This window comes from Pongo pygmaeus, chromosome 12, assembly GCF_028885625.2.
Source record: "Pongo pygmaeus isolate AG05252 chromosome 12, NHGRI_mPonPyg2-v2.0_pri, whole genome shotgun sequence".
NCBI lineage: Eukaryota > Metazoa > Chordata > Mammalia > Primates > Hominidae > Pongo > Pongo pygmaeus.
Genome location: NC_072385.2, coordinates 62,040,218 through 62,059,521, shown reverse-complemented (window position 1 = coordinate 62,059,521; position 19,304 = coordinate 62,040,218). Strand labels below are relative to the sequence as shown.

General features: G+C 50.7%; 1 protein-coding gene across 16 annotated transcripts in view; it reads left to right on the top strand.

The window, feature by feature from the left end:
* Positions 1 to 19,304, top strand: part of DYSF (dysferlin) — a 232,878-nt gene that overhangs the window by 43,633 nt on the left and 169,941 nt on the right. For 8 of the 16 annotated variants that reach the window (XM_054475256.1, XM_054475250.1, XM_054475252.1 and 5 more), the window contains exons 4-8: positions 6,503 to 6,608; positions 15,092 to 15,206; positions 16,524 to 16,616; positions 17,006 to 17,211; positions 18,907 to 19,035. In XM_054475256.1, coding sequence (XP_054331231.1) covers positions 6,503 to 6,608; positions 15,092 to 15,206; positions 16,524 to 16,616; positions 17,006 to 17,211; positions 18,907 to 19,035 — 649 coding nt within the window. The remainder of the gene's footprint in view (positions 1 to 6,502; positions 6,609 to 15,091; positions 15,207 to 16,523; positions 16,617 to 17,005; positions 17,212 to 18,906; positions 19,036 to 19,304) is intronic. The other 8 variants (XM_054475263.1, XM_054475258.1, XM_054475261.1 and 5 more) reach the window with 1 other exon arrangement.

Genomic DNA, 19,304 nt, shown 5'->3' with positions numbered 1-19,304 from the left:
AGCATCAGAAATACAAAAAATACAGCTTGGCATAAGATTAAAAAAATATGGGCCAGGTCAAATGTATAGACTGGGCTCCCCTTCCCATGGATTAAGCAAACCAATGACCTTTCTGTTTCTTTCATGATGCACTCATGGGCCTCTAAGGTGGCACAGAAGGCTCACTGTAGAGTTCAAAGCAAAGCCTTTGGAGTCAGGCTCTGTCAGCCTTGTTATTTGTGTGAAATCAGGCAAGTCAAACACCTTCCCAAGTCCCAGTTTCCTTGTCTGTGAGGTGGACTGAACTAATAACAGTACCTACCCCACTAGTGGACTGAACTAATAACAGTACCTACCCCACAGGACTAGTGTCCATTTAAAGGAGGTGGTGTATCTAATATGTACCTAGTTAATGTAACTGCCCTACGGATTCATCGTGCTGGCTGCCAAGATAGACCTGATTTATCAAGATGGGGGAATTGCAACAGAAAAAGAGTTTAATATATACAGAGCTGGCTAAATGGGAGACTGGAGTGTTATTCTTACTCAAATCAGCCTCCTCGAAAATTCAGAGACTAGAGTTTTTTTAAAGATTGTTGGTGGTGATATGGTTTGGCTGTGTCCCCACCCAAATCTCATCTTGAGCTGTAGTTCTCATAATCCCCATGTGTTGTGGGAGGGACCCAGTGGTAGGTAATTGAATCATGGGGACAGTTATCTCCACCTGGTTCTCGTGATCTGAGGTTATATAAAGTGGTTCCCCCACTTCACTCTGCACTTCTTGCTGCTGCCATGTAAAGAAGGACATGTTTTCTTTCCCTTCTCCCATGATTGTAAGTTTCCTGAGGCCTCCCCAACCCTGCTGAGCTGTGAGTCAATTAAACCTCTTTCCTTTCTAAATTACCCAGTCTTAGGTATATCTTTATTAGCAGTGTGAGAATGGACTAATATAGGTGTGTTCCCAGACCAAACCGAGGGTCTGGCTGCTTATTCTCATGGCCCAATAACGAGATGCAGATGAACTGGGAAAGAAGAGAGTTTATTTCTGTAACCAGGTACAGGCAGAAGGCCTAGAAAATATCAGCAGACCAACTCGAAATTACAAAGTTTTCCAGAGCTTATATACCTTCTAAGCTATATCTCTACATGTAAGTGTGCATTCATCTAAAGACATAAGCGACTAACTTCTTTGAATCTATAACTAAGGTCTGAGTTTTGAAGACCTTCCTCTGGAGCCTCAGTAAATTTACTTAATCTAGGTGGGTCCAGGGGCCAGGGGTGATTATCCTTCTCTTGTCTCCTGCTAAATCGTGGAGGTTTGGGGAATTCCTTTAGACCCCCAATAAAACTTGATTGTCGAGGCCTGGGGAGTTTCTTCAGACCCCTAGTAAAAACTTGTTTAATCCTAAATAGGTCCTGTTAAGAATTCCTTTGTTATCTTGTCATGCTTCAAGGCCCCAGAAAGGCCTGGGCAAAACTCTTGGTGGGCTTTTGTTACGTTCCAGCCTTTGTATGATGGCACTGGCTCTATCAGCTTTGAATATTTAACTTCACTACTCAGTCAGTGCTGAAACAGTTGTTATGAAGGCCTGCCTGTTCAGCTGTTAGTGAGATCTGGCCTGCCACAGGTGGGCAGGGGGCTAGGGAATGGGAGTGCTGATTTATTGGGTCAGGGATGGAATCACAGGAAGTTGAGGCTGTCCTCTTGCCATGAGTTAATTCCTGGGTGGGGGCCACATGACCAGATGAGCCAGTTTACCAGTCTAGGTAGTGCCAGCAGGAATACAGGGTCTGAAAAATACCTGAAACACCAATCTTAGGTTCTACAATAGTGATGTTATCCATAGGAGCAACTGGGGAGGGAGGCTCAGAATCCCATGGCCTCTGGCTGCATGACTCCTGAGCCATAATTCCTAAGCTTGTGGCTAATCTGAGTTTTACAAAGTTCTTCTGGTCTCCAGGCAAGGACGAGGTTTGTTTCTGGAAAGGGCTGTTATCATCTTTGTTTCAAAGTTAAACTATAAACTAAATTTTTCTGTGGTTAGCTGGCCTATGCCCAGGAATGAATAAGGGCATTTTGGAGATTAAAGGCAAGAGGGAGTCGGTTGGGTCAGATCTCTTTCACTGTCATCATTCTCTCATTTTTTATAATTTTTGCAAAGCTGGTTTCATTAGTAGGAGGGTTGCTTTATTAGCATTCAAGTTCCATGAGGTCAGAGACTGTATTTTGTTGGACATACTAAATAAGTATTTGTTGAATGAATAAATTCTAAGATTTTTAAGGAGTTTTTATATTTTGTTTTTAAATTTAATTTTTTACGTTGGTAAAAACTTTAAGAAGTTATAAAAACAGAAACTATATTTAAAAACGCAGTGAAAATTCTCCCTGGCCGCTTTGTCCCTGATCTGCCCAGTTCTTGCTATTCTCCAACAAGTAACCCCTCTTCTTAGTTTCTTATGGATCATTCCAGAGATCTTATATTATTGCTTAATCGCCCACATAGATTCTACTTTCCTCTTTTTTATGCAGCAAGTAGCTTATTATACATGCTCTTTTGCACCTTGTTTTATCACTTAACAGTGTATCTTGAAGATTTTCCATATAAGTGAATAATTCCCCATTATTGTTATAGCTGCCTAGTGTTCCATTGTATGAATGTACTGTGCTTTATTTACCTGTTGTCTATGATGGACATGTGAATTGCCTCCTGTGTTTTGTTTTGTTCTTACAATGATGTAATAAGACCCGATGTTTTAAAATAAAATTGTTTTGATTTCTTTGTGCTTTATTAAAATAAATTGACTTGGCCACCATGATTCCCACTCTCCCACATGCTGCCTAAGGCTAAGGTTTGGGGGCCACCCATGCCTCCTTCCCTTCTGCCATAGGGCAGTAGTAGCACCCCTGGATGGTGAGTTTGGGAACTAGTTCTTTTTCTATGGAGGGAAAGCATGTGCCCTCTCAGACCACAAGTTGCCTTGGCCTCTCACTCCCTCCCTTGCCCATGCCAGTACCTGCCTTCTCTTTCTTTGGGATGGCAGCGGCTCTTTCCGTCCCCACACTTCTCCAGCCCCCACATTCCAGTGTCTCCAGAGCACAGCTAGCCAAGAGGTCTGAGGAGGCTGGGAGTGCCTGTGGTGTTTTCCTCCATGTGGGCTGCAGGGGGTGTGGCCAGGGCCAACGGGTGTCATTTCCACACATGTAGGCTCTGCTCTGCACACACTCAGAGCTGGCCCTGTGCAGGACCCCGGCCCCCTCCTTGCCCCATTGGACCCTCTGGAATCCTGTCTGCCACTTGCCAGGCCCCTGGTTGGTGCCCACTGAGAGTGCAGCATCCCTGATGAGCAGAGGGCATCTGGCCCTGGAGCCTGTGCCTCAGTCTGACTCCAGATGAGGCGGGTCTCCTCAAGAGCCCCAGACCTAGAGGCCCCTGGATAAAGCCACATCTCCTCCATCCCCTGTGAAATGAATGGATGAATGATGAGTGGCCTTCTGGGTTTTCTGTGACCAACCTCAGACCCCTTTAGCCTCCCAGGGGTCCCTCTTCTGCGCCCCCCCACCTCTCCTGCCTGAGCAATGCTTCCTGGGAGGCTCTGAATTTCTGACTCTTGTGAACTTGACTACCACAGCCTGCTCCTTACACTGCGGGAGAAGCAGCCTGCCCTGCTATTTCCAGCCCTTCCTCCTGCAGGAGTGGGGGCTGGTGAAGCCACCCTTCTTGGAGGGACTTGCCCCCAGGCTGATAGCAGGGGTTGGGGGGTGCATTTCATGGCCCCAAAAGGCATTTCAGGGAGGAAATAACAAGCAGTCTACCCTGGCTGCTGTCTCTTGGGCATCCAAGAGGCACCCCAGGCTGGCAGGGGTGGGGGTGCTACTTCCTTCTGCATTTCCTGCCATTGTTCCCTGACCCGCTTCCGGGAATTCTCCCTGGGCTGGGAGGGCTGGACAACCACAAGGGAGGCAGAGGAGGTCTGGCTTTTCTTGGCACCCTATGACCTGGCTGCTACTCTGCTCTGCTCAGTCCTGAGGGTTCCTAAGCTGGAGCTCCAGCTGCCATGTACAGCTCTCCGGTCCATGAGGCCTCCTTGGGTCCTGCCTTCCAGTCCCCAAGGAGAGAAGCCTCAGTGCTCTGGGGGACTGACAGGGAACCTAGATACACGGGTCCTGGGGCTGACTCAGCCATTCTCATGCTTGAGTGAGTCACTCCCCTCTGCCACCCCAGTTTTCTCGTGATGGACAGGGTGACTCTGATCTCTGATGTCACATGGACTCATGCATCCTCTATACCTACTGTCTGGTCTTTTTGACATTGTCTGGGTCCTGAGGACAATTCAGTCAACATACTGACGGGTGCCTTCTGGCACTAGCCCCTAGGATGGAGACACTCCAGGAGCCCCAGCTTATTAAGCGATGGTGAAAAAGCTGCTCAGCTGCTCCATGCTGTGAAGGAATGGAACACAAATCAGTTCACATTCTAGAAAATATGGCTTCTAGCACTGTGAGGGGGTTTCGAACCCTGGATTGAATATTAGTGAATATCTCTCCCCTTCTATCCCCTTCTTTCAGGAAGGGTTAGACAATGGACCTTGAGCGTATATTACATTTACTGCCTTGCTAGCAAAGGCACGTGCAAGGCGACAGAGTCTGTTGCTTTCAAGAAGGATGGAAAAAGAGGGATTTCATTGTTGAGAAGCTTAAATAAGTGGCTAGTTTTTAGTTTTAAGTTTTATTATGATAAATCGACAAATGCTACCATTTTAACCATCTGTGAGCATACAGTTCAGTGGCATTATGTGCATTCACGATGTCATGCAGTCATTCCCACCGTTCACCTCCAGAATGTTCTCATCTTCTAAAACTGAAACTCTGTAACTGTTCAATAATAAATCCTCACTTCCTCCTCCCCCCAGCTTGTAGCAGCCACCATTCTACTTTCTATGAATTTGACTACTCTATCTACCTCATATAATATTTGTCTTTTTGTGACTGGCTGCTTTCACTTTGCAGAATGTCTCCAAGGTCCATCCATGTTGTAGCATGTGTCAGAATCTTCTTTGAGACTGAACAATATTCCATTGTATGGATGGACTACATCTTGTTTATTCCTCTGTTGATAGAGACTTGGTTTGCTTACACCTCTTGGCTATTGTGAATAATATTGCTGTGAACACAGGTGTGCAAATATCTAGGTCCCTGATTTCAATTTTTTTGGGGGTATATAACCAGAAGTGGAATTGCTAGATCATATGCTAATTCTAGGTTTAATTTTTTGAGTAACTGCCATGCTGTTTCCCACAGTGGCTGCACCCTTTACATCCCTACCCGCCACGCACAAGCATTCCAGTTTCTCCATATCCTGGCCAACACTTGTGATTTTTCTCTCCATGATGCTGTGTGTGTGCATGTGTGTGTGTGTGTGTGTGTGTGTTTATAATAGCCATCCTAATGGATGTGAAGTAGTATCTCAGTGTGAGTAGTCAGTTTTAAAAATCACCTAGTTAGGTCGAGATTGCAGTTTTATTTCATAGGGTCATAAAAATCTATATTCCAATCAATATTTGCAGAGACCAGAAAAGGGATGAGCCCAGATGACAGGTGTGCTGTTCATCCATCAGGAAGAAGCAGTTAATAAATACACCTGTGGCTGTTCACCAGCCTCACATGGCCTTGTGCCCTGACAGTAATGTTCAGGGTAAGTCCATTTCTCAGGGAGGCAAGCAGAAGTCACACGCAGACACCAGGTGACAGGTTCCGACAGTCACAGGCCACTCACTGCCCGTGGTTTCCTGCTGCCTCTACAGAGGGGCAGACTACATGGTGAGCCCACTTCATAGCTTCCTCTGCACTCTTTGAAGGGAGCATATGCCAACCATCACACTGCTGACCTACTCTTTCCTAATAGCCCGTACATGTGCCCCACCCCTCCTGTCAGTCAGAAATGCAGCCTCTGGTGTGTGTCGTGTGGACCGCCCAGGGCCTCTCAGGAGTGGGGCCTATTTCCCCTGCCCCAATATCCTTTTCTCCCTGTCCCTGAAGACAGGAAGGTTTCCTTGCTTTTCATGTACAATCAATCACTGCCAGCTGAGCCCTGGGATTCCAATACAGACCACCTGTGTAGACGTGGGTCGTATGAGCTGCTGGGGCTCAGGGACAGTGTGGGGGTGATGAGATACTGATCTGGTGGACTGTCAAGGGCTCATGGGAAGACAACCCTTCTTCTCTGGGGAGGCGTGGCTGGGCCTCTGGGGACGGGCAGGAAGGGGTCAAGGTGGACCTTGGGGAAGGAAACGTATCTCTTATCCCTTCCCATGCCCAAGTATTTCCCCAGGGGCCAGGCCTTCCAGGGATGGTGCATGGTGGTGACTGGGTGTGGGGGTGCAGGGGAGCCCTCGTGGGGTGCTGGGTGACTGTGTGGTCTAGGCAGACCAGCCTCGTCTGAGTGGTGGTGGCAGTGAGGGCTCTGGCAGAAGAGCCAGGGTGCCTTAGGCTAGTTTTCTACATTTGACTTCTCTCTCCTCTCAGGTTCCTGGGGGAAGCCAAGGTCCCACTCCGAGAGGTCCTCGCCACCCCTAGTCTGTCTGCCAGCTTCAATGCCCCCCTGCTGGACACCAAGAAGCAGCCCACGGGGGTAAGTGCCCATCAGCCTCTGCCAGGTTAAGGTCCAAGGCATTGCCAGGTGGCTTCCTCTTTGGGCCTTGCCATTCTGACCCCAGACACATGTCTGACTTCAGCTCCCCTGAAGCAGGCTTGGCCCTCCCTGACCAGAGTTTGCAGTGTCTGGAGGGGCACTGGACTAGGGGAGATGGGAAGGGCAGAGGGAGCCCCGACCCCACCTGCAGGGCTCAAGTCAGCCTTGGCTCACAGCAGCTTGGCCTGCCCCTTGGTCTGGTGCTGCCGGTCTGGCCACCTCCTGTCCCCAGCTTCCTGGTCAGCCTTGGCTATAGCCCACCTAGTCTCCCTGGCAGACCTCTCCCTCTCCCTCACCACCCAGCCCTCTTCTCCAGATTCAGAATCTCTGAACCATCTGGGTCACAGGGCATGAGGGAGGGAGGGAAACAGCCCTCTCCCCTGCCCACCGAGACCCTCTTCCTTTTCCTCCGTTGTTCTTCCTGCCCCTCCCCTGGCCTTCTCAGCGCACCCCAAGTCCAATCAGACAATTCCCAGCCCTCCTCTCTGCCTGTTATTTTTAGTGAGCTAAATATACCCTGTAGGGTTCTCTCTTCCTGGTAGAATTCCTGACCTCTCCTGTGGGTTAGCCCCGCCTTCCAGGATGTACCAGGAACCATGGATTGGAACTACTTCCGCCCTGTGAGGCCTGGGGGATTCGGGCCCTGACTTCTCTCAGACAGGGCGGCTGTACTGCCCTGTGGTGGGTGTGTGAGGCCGGGGCTCCTAGCTGGCTGGGTGAGTCAGGAAGCGGCCGGCCTGGGCAGATCTCTGAATGGAACGAGACTGGATGCTGAGACCTAGAGAAAAGGAACCACTGAATTCACATAGTCAGTGGCTGTCCCCATGGGGGCCTGGACCTGGAGCTCATCCCCTAGATCCTCTGGTGGAATGGCCGTGGATGGACTCCTGGTTCACTGAACTCTCAGTCTGCTGCCCTTTTGGTGCTGGACTTTGCTCCCAAGGGGTCTTAGGCTGTGGATGGCTGGGCTGCTCCCTTGATGGGAGATGTGACTTCCCAGGAGAGTCCATCCGTTTCCCACACAGGGCTCACTGGCAGAACGTTCTGGTTTAGAGCAGTATTCACTGAGCCTCTCTCCATCACCCTGAGTCCCCTCTCATCCTGTTTGAGCCTCCGGTCTCTTAACACTCCCTGTGGTCAAGGAGGACCCCAAGGAGTTCTGGAACTACCCCTTCGGGGGTCCCGAGGAGGCTCAGACCCAACCCTCGAGGCACAGAACACAGATGGAGGGATGACAGGTATCAAGGCAGCTGGCGAGAGAGAGCCTTGGGGTCAGGCTTGGTTCTCACTTCCTTGCTGGGATACCAGCATCTCTCCACTCCAGCTCCGTGTGCATCCATGACTCTGGTGTTTCCTGCCCTTCGGACCCTTCCAACCTCAAAGGCTGTCCAGCCCCAAGGCAGAGCTTTCCATAGCTAGTCCCTGTTCATGAGGCCATGCCAGGCTGGGGCCATCCCCTCCATGCCTCCCCTCACCTCCTCCTGCTCCTTGTTCCCACACTGTCTGGGCTTCACGCTTACCAGCGGGGAGCCTGCTGCCTTCTCTTCCCTGGCTGAGGATTCCTGGCTGTCTGCAGAGCTTTACAGTCCTTCACCAACCATGTTTCCAAAAAGAGTGTGTGAGATCCAGGAGGTGGCAGATGGGAGAGAGTGCTGGACCCTGCTGGGTTGAGCCCCGCTAGCTGAGCACGGGCTGGAAATGGAGTGGGGGAGCCTCCTCCCCGTTGCCCAGGAGGCAGTTCTCACCTGTGCAGAGGGTCTGGGACCAGATTCTAGTCCATTTGATGGCATTAAGGTCACAGTGCAGCCCCAGACAGGTTATATGACCCTTTGGGCTGGGGCTTCCTGCCTGGGACCTGGGTTGGCTGCACTGTAGTGCAAGGCAGGGATAACTGGGAGTGTGCTTGGCAGGGACAGACAGCCAACAACATTGAGGGTTCTCGCTGGCCGCTCACTGAGACCTCATTTCTGAGCTGAGCCCAATCAGCAGAGCATGCCGGGTGCCCCCATTTCATTGTAGCTCAGTTGCCTCTAAGGGCCAAAGAACCTGCTGATGGGGTGATAGGAGTGAATACAGGGCCAGTGGGATCCTTAGGAAACTCTGGCAGACTGAGAGGCATGGGGGAGGCCGGGAGTCCTGCCACAGGCTGACTGCAGACCCCGTTTGCCTTTTGCTCAGTGTTCTCACCCGAGTCCCTTCAGATATGGCACGCTGGGCTGTGTGCCATGGAGGATCTGGCTATGTGCCAAATCTACCCTCTGACAGCTGCTAGGTTGATGGGGAAAACACTCCCCCAGTCCTGGAGGAACCTCCAGGCCATAGGGATTTAGGACACACACAGAAGAAAAGAAGTAGCATCCTCTCAGATGTATTTTAAGAGCAGCTCACTCCGGAGGGTGTGGGCACATGGAGAAAACTCAGTAGGCATCACCCAGGCCTTAAAGCCAGAATCAGATCACAAAGAAGGACAAGAGCCCATGAAGCCCAGTGGTGTGCGGGTCAGGGAGACGGGAGGGCACTGTGTGTTGGGAGTGGGGACTTGAGGCGGGCAGGACAGTGCTCAGTGAGTCCCTGAGCTTTCTTCAAGGGTTTGGAGCTTCTGCCAACCAACCCTGTATCAGCTCAGGGCCACAGCTACCCTCTGCCTGCTTCTGGAGGTTGTCTGAGGGAGAGGTTAGTGAGGGCCAGGCACATATCAGGCCTGTCTTGTCCACATGGGACATGTGTGTTAGGGGAGGTGAGAGTGGGCTGGTCTGGGTTTTGGTTTTGATGAGCTCAGTATTGGAGAGCTGTGGTCGAGGAAGTAGGCGGCACACAATGGGCTGGGGATGGCAGGGTGGGCGAAGGACCCCAGAGCCTGACCACATAACCTGGAGGAGGGTCACGGCCAGGGAGGGTCTGAGGAGGTCATTCGCCTTCAGTTTCCTGAGCCCTCTTAGCCTGGGGCCAGACAGGAGTCTCAAGCTCTGCTGATCTTGTTGATTATGGGCCCCAAGGCAACAGATGAGGGTGACCGAAGTTACCCTGCCCCAAGACAGCATGTTTGGTGGACACACGATTGACTGACAATGGCCTTGTGTGGGGAGAACCCTGGAGTGCTGCTGGGTTGGAGACCTGAGGACCTGGGCTGTCAGGCGCGGGACCCGTGATGTGGAGGACCTTGAGGAAGGTTCCACTGGGAGCTCTAGGCCCAGGTTGTGTAGTCTGGGAGAGCACAGGGCTCATATATATCCCCCAGGAAGAAAATCTCAGCTCTATTTGTCTAGAGAAGGAGACAGGGGTTGAGCTGTGATGTCATGGTGAGAGTACAAGGTCCTGGTCCTGGGTGGGGCCCACAGACACGCCCACTTTCCCTTAAGAGCCTCAGCAGAGCCAAAGAACTTCAGTATTCACCTCAGATCCTGAAGCTGTGGTCCCTGGGTCCCGCCCCCTGGTGCTGAGGTCTGTTCTAGACCCTGAGCTCCAGAGCCTCTGGAGCTGCAGGGATGTCCCTGTGGCTCCCTGATGGGCAGCTAGAAGACAGATCTGGCTCTGTGATGGAAGTCTTATTCAAGGGCCCAGAGCTACCTGGATGGTGCCAGTTTTTCAGGAGGTTGGTGTGGAGCTGTTGGTGTAGAAACACCGGATGCTCAGGAAACCCCAGGAGGGGCTGCCTAAGTGGTCTCTGGAGCCCTCTCTCTGGAGAGGGCTGCTCCTGTCTGCATCCCGGAGACGGCTGCTCCCGAGCCCCAGTGCTGAGGAGCTGGCACTGGGCATGGTGTGGAGGAGTTACACTCCGGCAGCTCCACCTCTCACAGAGATGGTGTATGGAAGCCCCCAGGTGGTGTGCAGTGAGTGGATAGCAGGGTGAGCCCCTAGAAAAAGGAAGGGGCGCTCTTCCAGGGGACCTGTTTCCAAGGTCAGAAGCCCAAGGCAGCCCACGTGTGGCCCCTTCAAGTTTTTGCTTAACTCTCCTCAGCTCACTGGGGTCCACTCAGACCTCTTGATTTAACACTGCAATCTGCAAACTGTCTCATTCCCCTGTTCCTTCTTGCTCTGGTTTACTTTTTCTTTTCTTTCTAACATACTCTCTTCTTTATGTATTTATTTTGTTTATTATTTATTGTCTGTCTTCTCTGCCAAGACATCAGCTCCATGGGGGCAGGGGCCTTTGCCTTATTTATGGAAGCGTCCCCAGAATCTTGAACAGTGTGTTTGGCCCTGGCAGGTGCCCAACACACATGCACGTGTGCGCACACACACACACACACGTAGAGGGAATGAATATGTGAGTTAATGAATGAATGGGTCAGGCCAGACATGTCAGGCAGGGCCCTCAGTTCTCATCTTTAAGATGTGGGCCCAACTCAGGCCAAGTCAAACAAACACCCCCCACAGGCCTGGCCTCTGGGGCCGCTGCACGGAGCCCTGCGCTCACAAGGGCCTCATGCTTGGCTGAATTCTCCACTGTTTCCATCTTGAAATTCTTAAAGCTCACTGCATCCTTGACCTCCTGGGCTCAAGTAGGCTCAAGTGATCCTCCCGCCTCAGCCTCCTGAGTAGCTGGGATTACAAGTGTGGCTACCGCGCCCAACTAGTTTTTGATTTTGCAATAAGGGGCTCTGCATTTTCATCTGCACTGGGCTTGCACATTATGCAGTTGGTCCTGACCTCATGCTACTCTTGGAGGGCCGGAGTCAGCAATGGATGGGCAGGGGGCTTTATTTGTCTCTGCCTAAGGAGATTCCTGTGGCTATTCCTAAAAAGAAGCAGATTTTCAAAACCTTTTATTTGGAAATATTTAAGGTCTAGACAAAAGTTGCCAAGTATGGTACAAAGAGTATTTTGTCCTAAGCCATTTGACATGAGGGTGCCAACCTCCTGGCCTATCATTCTGAACTTGAGTGTGTGTTCTCCAGTTGAGGACTTTCTCCTACATAACCACAACACAGCCTTCCAAAGGACGAAACTAACATAGACACAGCACTCTCGTCTAATCCCCAGACCCCAGTTGCGGCTCATCCATTTTTCCCACAGTGTCCTTTGTAGCAGAAGGATCCCACTAAGGATCATGTGTTGTGCCTAGTTGTTTTGTTTCTTCAGTTTCCTTCCATTTGGAATAATTCCTCAGTCTTTCTTTGACTTTTATAACCTTGGATATTTTTTTGAAATGCAGGCCAATTATTTGTAGAATGTCCCCCACATTGGTTTTGTCTGATGTTTCCTGTGTTTAGACTTAGGCTGTGTGTCTTGGGTGTGAGTGTAACACTGATGCTGCATGGCTGTCTTTGTGCCCTATCAGGTGGGATGATTGTGATTCGTTTGGTTACCACACTGTTAACTGTGATCATCTGATTACACTAGCATTTGCTGGGTGTCCCCGCTAATCGTTCATCTACTCCCATTTCTCATGTCAGAATTTTGTGACTCTGTAATATCCTCTTTGTCATCTAACCTTTACCCATGAGTTCTATGAGCTGTTATTTTTGTATTTGTATTTGTATTTTTTTTGAGATGGTATGTCACTCTGCTGCCCAGGCTGGAGTGCAGTGGCACGATCCTGGCTCACTGCAGCCTCCGCCTCCTGTGTCCAACCAACCCTCCCACCTCAGCCTCCCGAGTAGCTGGGATTACAGGGGCATGCCACCACACCTGGCTATTTTTTTGTATTTTTATAGAGATGGTAGGTTTTACCATGTTGGCCAGGCTGGTCTTGAACTCTTGACCTCAGGTGATCCACCCACCTCGGCCTCCCAAAGTGCTGGGATTACAGGTGTGAGCCACTGTGCCCAGCCGCCATGAACTGTTTTTGTTTTTGTTTTTGTTTTGAGACTGGTCTCATTCTGTTGCCCAGCTGGAATGCAGTGGTATAATCATGGCTCACTGCAGCCTTGACCTCCCAGGCTCAAGTGAGTCTCCCACCTCAGCATCCTGAGTAGCTGGAACTACAAGCGTGGGCCACCACGCCTGGCTAATTTTTTATTTTTTGTAAAGATGAGGGTCTCACTACGTTGCCCAGCCTGGTTTTGAACTCTGGGCTCAAGAAATCCTCCTGTCTCAGCCTCCCAAAGTGCTGGGATTACAGTTGTGAGCCACTGCACCTGGCCATACCCAGGAGTTTTAACATCACTGCTGTTTCTTGGTTGAATTCATTATTGCTTTGATGATTGCTAAATAGTGATATTCTCAGTTATTTTTCCTGCATTAGTCAGTTGGTATTTTGTGGTCAGGAAAAGCTTTCTCCTCTCCTATTTATTTACTGCAATATGGATTTGTGTATTTCTATTTTATTCAATTGTTTAATCTGTTACTGTTATTATGTACTTTCATGTTTCTATTGTCTCAGATTTGGCCTGTGGGAGCTCTTGAAAGTTGGCTTCTGTGTCCTTTTGACATGTTTTTACTTTTTATTATTTATTTATTATTTTATTTTATGTTTTTGAGGCGGAGTCTTGCTCTGTCACCCAGGCTGGAGTGCAGTGGTGTGATCGACTCATTGCGACCTCTGCCTCCAAGGTTCAAGCGATTCTCCTGCCTCAGCCCCCTGAGTAGTGGGGATTACAGGTGCATGCCACCACACCTGGCTAATATTTTTGTATTTTTAGTAAAGATGGGGTTTCACCATGTTGGCCAGGCTGGTCTCAAACTCCTGACCTCAAGAGATCCGCCTGGCTCGGCCTCCCAAAGGGATTACCGCATGAACCACCTCGCCCAGCCTCTTTTGATGTGTTTTTAAGAATCATTCATTCATTGAGCATTTCCTTCCTTTCTAGTGCAAGAAGATGGTCCAGGCTCATCTTGTATCTTCTCTGCCCTAGCCCTGGAAGTAGTTATTTCTCCAAAGAGCCCAACTTACCTTTTGCTGAAGTGGAAGAAAGTCCCAGGACAGTTGTTAAAAGTGCAAATACCCAGGCCCACCCTAGACCTACTGAACTGGCATCTCTAGGAGTCAGGTGTGGCATCTGGGCGGAGGAGAAGACTCTCTTCTCCTCCACGGGTTGCAGGAGCTGAAGGAACTGGCTGCTCAAGTGGCGACACCTGGTGGTGATTCAGGAACCCACAGGGCAGGTTATGTCCATTCCTTGGATGAGGGAATTCAAGGGTCTCAGTTGCCTTTGTTGACCTCCTCCTGGGTCTCCTGGGATGCTGAGCTAGCTCTTGTCTCCTTCCTCAGTGTTCTGAGCTCTGCTTTCCACCAGTGCTGCTCTCCTTAGTGTGGCTGTCCCCAGGTCCCAGTCTGGAGAGTTCAAGCTGAAGAGCTGAGTATGTCGGGAGCCTTCAGGCCCTTCTGTCTTGGGACTGAGTTTGCTCCGTGAGTCCCTGGACGTCCCTAACATCATTCAGCAGAAAGGTCCAGTGAACTATGCCAGAGCCACTCAGAGGGACATTATGCCTCAGTAAAAATTGTGTTTATAAAGCGTTTGTCAAAACCTGGGGAGAGCTTATTGCCCGACATTCAGTAAAAGAAAATCATTTTGCATACAGCAGACCTGTCTACTATTTGTTTGAAAGATTGGAGAGAACTGGAATGTGGAGTTAGGGAATTATAGACAATTGGTTTTCTTTTGCATTAGTTTTCCTCTTTAAGCTTTCTGTGCTTCCCAAACTTTCTTTGTATCCGTTGCGCTAATTTGAGAGATTGGCTGCCCCAGGAGGCTTGCTGGACCTGTGGAGCCGGGGCAGGGCTCAGGCAGGCCCAGGAGCAGCCAGGCTGCAGACCCTGCTGAAGTTGTGCTGTTCCCAGGTTCAGGGTGAGGGTTGGGGTGGGGTGGGCGCATGGGCAACCCGACCTTGTCAGTGAGGGATGTCACCATTCCCTCTCCTCTCCGGCCGCTGCAAGCCGGGGCAGCTGAGGATGTGGTGGGAGGCAGGAAGGAAGAGGGCTCTGCAAGGCTGGCAGCACCTTGAGACCCTCTCAGTGCTAGCTGCAGCCTGAGCAAAGCAGAGCAAAGCTGAGTTGTCCCTGGAGAAGTAGGGGCAAGCCATTGACTGAGCAGAGTGGCCAAAGGGACATTTTCCTGAAGACAGGCCAAGTGGATAGTGGGAAAAATCCTGCAGGTGAGGTTGGATCCCTGATTCATTTGCAGAAGCCCACTACGTGCTACATCAACTAATTTGCTCCACATTTGACCTGTGAGGAAGGTGCTATTGCTATGACTAACCCCAGTTTTACAGATGAGGAAACTGAGGCACAGGGCGGTCACAGATCTTGCCTAAGGTCACACAGCTCCTGAGTGGTGGAACCTGACCCCGGATTCTGTGCTTCGAACCACCTGACTATGCTGATAGGTCCCTGGGGGTGGCTTTGCCACAGCCTCCTGCAAACCTGGCTCTTGTCAGAGCCATATTCCTTGGTGGAGGGATGCCAGAAACAGGGAAGATACTGGAGGGCAGTGGTCCGAGGCCAGCGCACCAACCTGTCCCCCACGTCTCATCTCTTCCAGGCCTCGCTGGTCCTGCAGGTGTCCTACACACCGCTGCCTGGAGCTGTGCCCCTGTTCCCGCCCCCTACTCCTCTGGAGCCCTCCCCGACTCTGCCTGACCTGGATGTAGTGGCAGGTGGGTAGCCCATGTTGGCCTGGCTGGGCCCCAGCAAGAAGGCCGGCAGTGGCACTTGAGCCTGGGAGCTGGGAGCTGCGGCGAGGCTTCCCAGCCTTTGCTGCCCTCCCCAGGTTGGAGGCTGCCCAGGCCTGGAGAGAAGAGGGTGCAGTGGGTGGGAAGTCCTGAGGGCTGCCTTCTGCCTTGCAGAAAGAAGGGGCAGCAGGCACGTTCCCTTGGGTGCTGCAGGGAGTAGTGTGAGGATGCCTCCAAGCCCCAGCTGCCTGGGGACGGGGCTGAGCCCAGGCTGGGTGTTCTGAGCTGTGCAGTTCCGAGAAGGGTGTGTGGGGACGGGATCTGGCCCAGGTGATACCTGAGGCCCCACAAACTCCGCAGAACCGAATGTTTCCCTGCCTCGACACCCAGCAGGCCTTTGGTGATGGTGTGTGACAAAAGAACTAGTTTTTATCTTGAAAGAGCCCTGAACTGAACTTCAGGGTTCCAGTCCTGCCTTTGACACTGAGTCTCTGTGTGACTTTGGGCTGATTACTTTCCCTCTCTGGGCCCATAGATTATTTGTGAAGGGAGCAGACTAAGTTAGCTAAGTGCTGTGCCTGTCTCAGCTCTCTTCACTTGGTTCTGCCAGGCTGGTCAAGTGAGGGCCCAGCCCGGGGTGGCTGGCTCTCCACTGGTGGGCCTGGGCGTGGGAGCCTCCATGTGGTCCAGCCTGCTGGGGTTGGGAGGAAGCTACATAGACGGGCTAGTGGGCACTTGCCCATGGGAAAGATTCTAGAGTTTTTCTGTTAGTGAAGGGAGGTAGAAGCAAGCACAACATTAAAACCGGAGCAGCCCATGTCTCAATTGAGTGTGCCCTGTGCCTGACCTGGGGCCAGCCCAGCACAGGGCTCTGTGGTGAGGTCGGCAGAGCAGAGCTGTCTCATTGGGGCTCAGCACTGTCCGAGCTTAGAGATGGGAGATCAGTCTGGACTGGAATAACCTGGTAATCCTGAGCTGTGCAGCTGGAGTGGGCTCAGGGGAGGAAGGAGAGGTGCCCGTGGTGGCAGAGGGTGGGGAGCGGGGAGGGTCCAAATGCTCTGGGACCATGTTGAGGTGAATCTGACAGAGTTAGGTGCAGGCCAATCAGGGGAGGCTTCCAGACACGCCTGGGAGGTGGTGAGAAGGGACAGGTGCCACTGGGCCCCACAGCTATTTCTGAGCTTTGCACCAGGCTGGGGTGGGCGGGGAAGGCAGGGTTGGGGCTGGGGGTGCAGTAGGTTGGTTTCCTTCACCCCAACCTCCTCCCTCCCCTCCCGGGGTTATGCCCTGCCCACAAGACAGGCGGGGGACAGAGCCGGGCCGAGACTTGGTCCCTGCTCAGTGACAGCACCGTGGACACAAGATACTCTGGAAAGAAGTGGCCGGCCCCCACGGGTGAGACACGGGCCAGGACTGTCCTGATCCCAGACCCTCCCTGTAACTGTCTCACTAGCTGCCATGGTCAGCTTGCTGGAGTGGGGCCAGGTGGCAGAGGACTCCTCCTGCAGGACTTGGCGGGTGGGAGGGCTAGGGCCACTCTGTTTTCTTCCTGTTGACTAACTGGACTGACTGCCCTCAAGTTTCAGCTGCTGGAAGCTCTTCTTCTTTCTACCTTATCCATCCTGGCTCACTGATGGGGAGGGAGGAGGGAGAGGAAGAGGGGATGAATCTTAGTGCCCATGCCTTTTGGATCTTCTGCCCCCTGGGCTGGGTCCCAGGGACAGGGGCAGGGGCAGGGGCAGGGCCAGAGGGACCCAGGCCTCATTAGGGCCCTCTCCTCTTAGACACAGGAGGAGAGGAAGACACAGAGGACCAGGGACTCACTGGAGATGAGGTGGAGCCATTCCTGGATCAAAGCGGAGGCCCGGGGGCTCCCACCACCCCAAGGAAACTACCTTCACGTCCTCCGCCCCACTACCCTGGGATCAAAAGAAAGCGAAGTGCGCCTACATCTAGAAAGCTGCTATCAGACAAACCGCAGGATTTCCAGGTGATGAACGGGCTTTCTCTGACCCCAGGCTCCTCTTCAACCATCAGCTGTGGGTGCCAGGCACCTGCCTGGTTTGTCCAGCTTCAGAGGAAGATGTGTGTGGGATCCTTAGGGCCCTCCTGTGGGGGGAATCTGTAGTTTCCCTGGGCCTGGGCAGATGACGAACAGGGAGTTCACATCTTAGGTCCACAGAATAAGCTTCTGCCCAGCCCTGTGGTTTTGCACTTAAAAAAAAAAAAAAAAGTCACTGCAGAGATTCAGCATGTCTTTGCATCTCTGATCAGAGAAAAACCTGATTTTTCTAACCAGGGTGTATCCAGCCAGCAAGCTCCTGGCTGTTCCGGTGTGGTCTGTGTCCAGCACCTTCCGCATCACCTGTATACTTGTTAGACATGCAGAGCCTACTCAGACCTGCTCTACCAGAATCTGCATTTTAACAAGATCCTTACATCAAAGAAGCTCTGTCTAACATCTTTTTTTCTCCCTATATCTATCCCCCTGCATATAGCCATGGATTTTTCTGAGAGTCATGTGGAATTTGAATTTGTTCAAGCTCATCACAGAATAAAAACTATTAATATTAACACTTTGACACATTTTTATCCAAAAATTCATCCCATTTTGTTTGCTTTTAACTTTGGTCCTTTGCCTATTTTTTTTTCTTTTCAAAAGAATTTTCTATTTTGATGTAGTCACACAGTGATATTTAACTCTTTACAACTACTTTTAAGGTTAAAAGCAAGAATCTCAAATCTCTATTTATAATACTAAATGCAACAAATTGCAAAAATATATTTCTATTCTAAATCATGGTAATTTAAGCAGAAGTCCTAGCTCTAACCACTGTTTGCCCCAAAAGACAAAATTCTAGTCCCCATGCTACTATTCCCCAAACATGTTCATATCGTCTTTGTTCTCTTTATGAAAATAACGTATGTTTATTTTAGAAAGTTTGGAAAATATATTAAAATGAGGAGATTAAAAATCACTCATCCATCTTCCCATTGCTATTAAGAATATATCCTTCCATATTATGCAATTTACAAAAAAAAAAACAGTTGGTCAATAAATAACAGTTGATTCGAAAGTGGAGCCAGTAAATATCTTATTTTTTTCCATAGAATTGCCTTAATATTGTAAAATTTCATATTTTAAAATATCTTACCTAATATTTGGAAGCATAGATGTTCTTGAAGTCTTCATTTACTTACAGCTCAATGGCAAAAATTCTTAATTTATTTCTCAGAATGTAAGAAAGCATTGCATCTTATAAAGAATAAAGACTATTTCTGGGGTCACTTCACTGTGTAAGTTCGACCTCTGAGGGAATTGTCAATAAAGAATATTCAAGCCACTTAAAAATGCCAGTATCAATGGGGGCTCGGTTGGGGCTTGTGCCAATGGCTGAATGACATAAATGAGGGCTGTATCTGCCCACCCCTGGGGTTTAATGTGGGTAGCCGACGAGGGGCAGCCTGGCAGCTCTTCTATGGAGCTGTGGAATTTTGTAGATGTAAGGGGCCTTGGTGGGAAAATATGATAGTTCATATAATGCTCTTCCTAATTCCTTTTTAATACTTTTCCCAAGAAGCCAGTGGTGAGATGGTCCCTGAGATTTCTGACTCTTGGGGTGGATGGTGGGTGGTCCTTAACTCTTCCCCCTTCCTCCTGCTCTTTCCTCCTTCTGGCTTTCAGATCAGGGTCCAGGTGATCGAGGGGCGCCAGCTGCCGGGGGTGAACATCAAGCCTGTGGTCAAGGTTACCGCTGCAGGGCAGACCAAGCGGACGCGGATCCACAAGGGAAACAGCCCACTCTTCAATGAGGTGGGAGACACGGGGCATGAGGGCCAGAACCTTGGTGGGCCTTCCGATCTGGAAGCCCAGTGCAGACACCTGGCAATTCATTCAAGAGTGTTTACGTATGGCGCTGACCTTGGGTGGTGAGATGTGCTGGCTCCCAAGGAGATTATCTGTGGGACTGGAGAAAGGGCTCCTGCTCTTACTTCTCCTGCTGCTCCACATCCCTGTCACCCTATAGGGCCAGCCACCCACCCAACCCTGAAATGACCACGTCTGTGAGGCCAGGGGCAGAT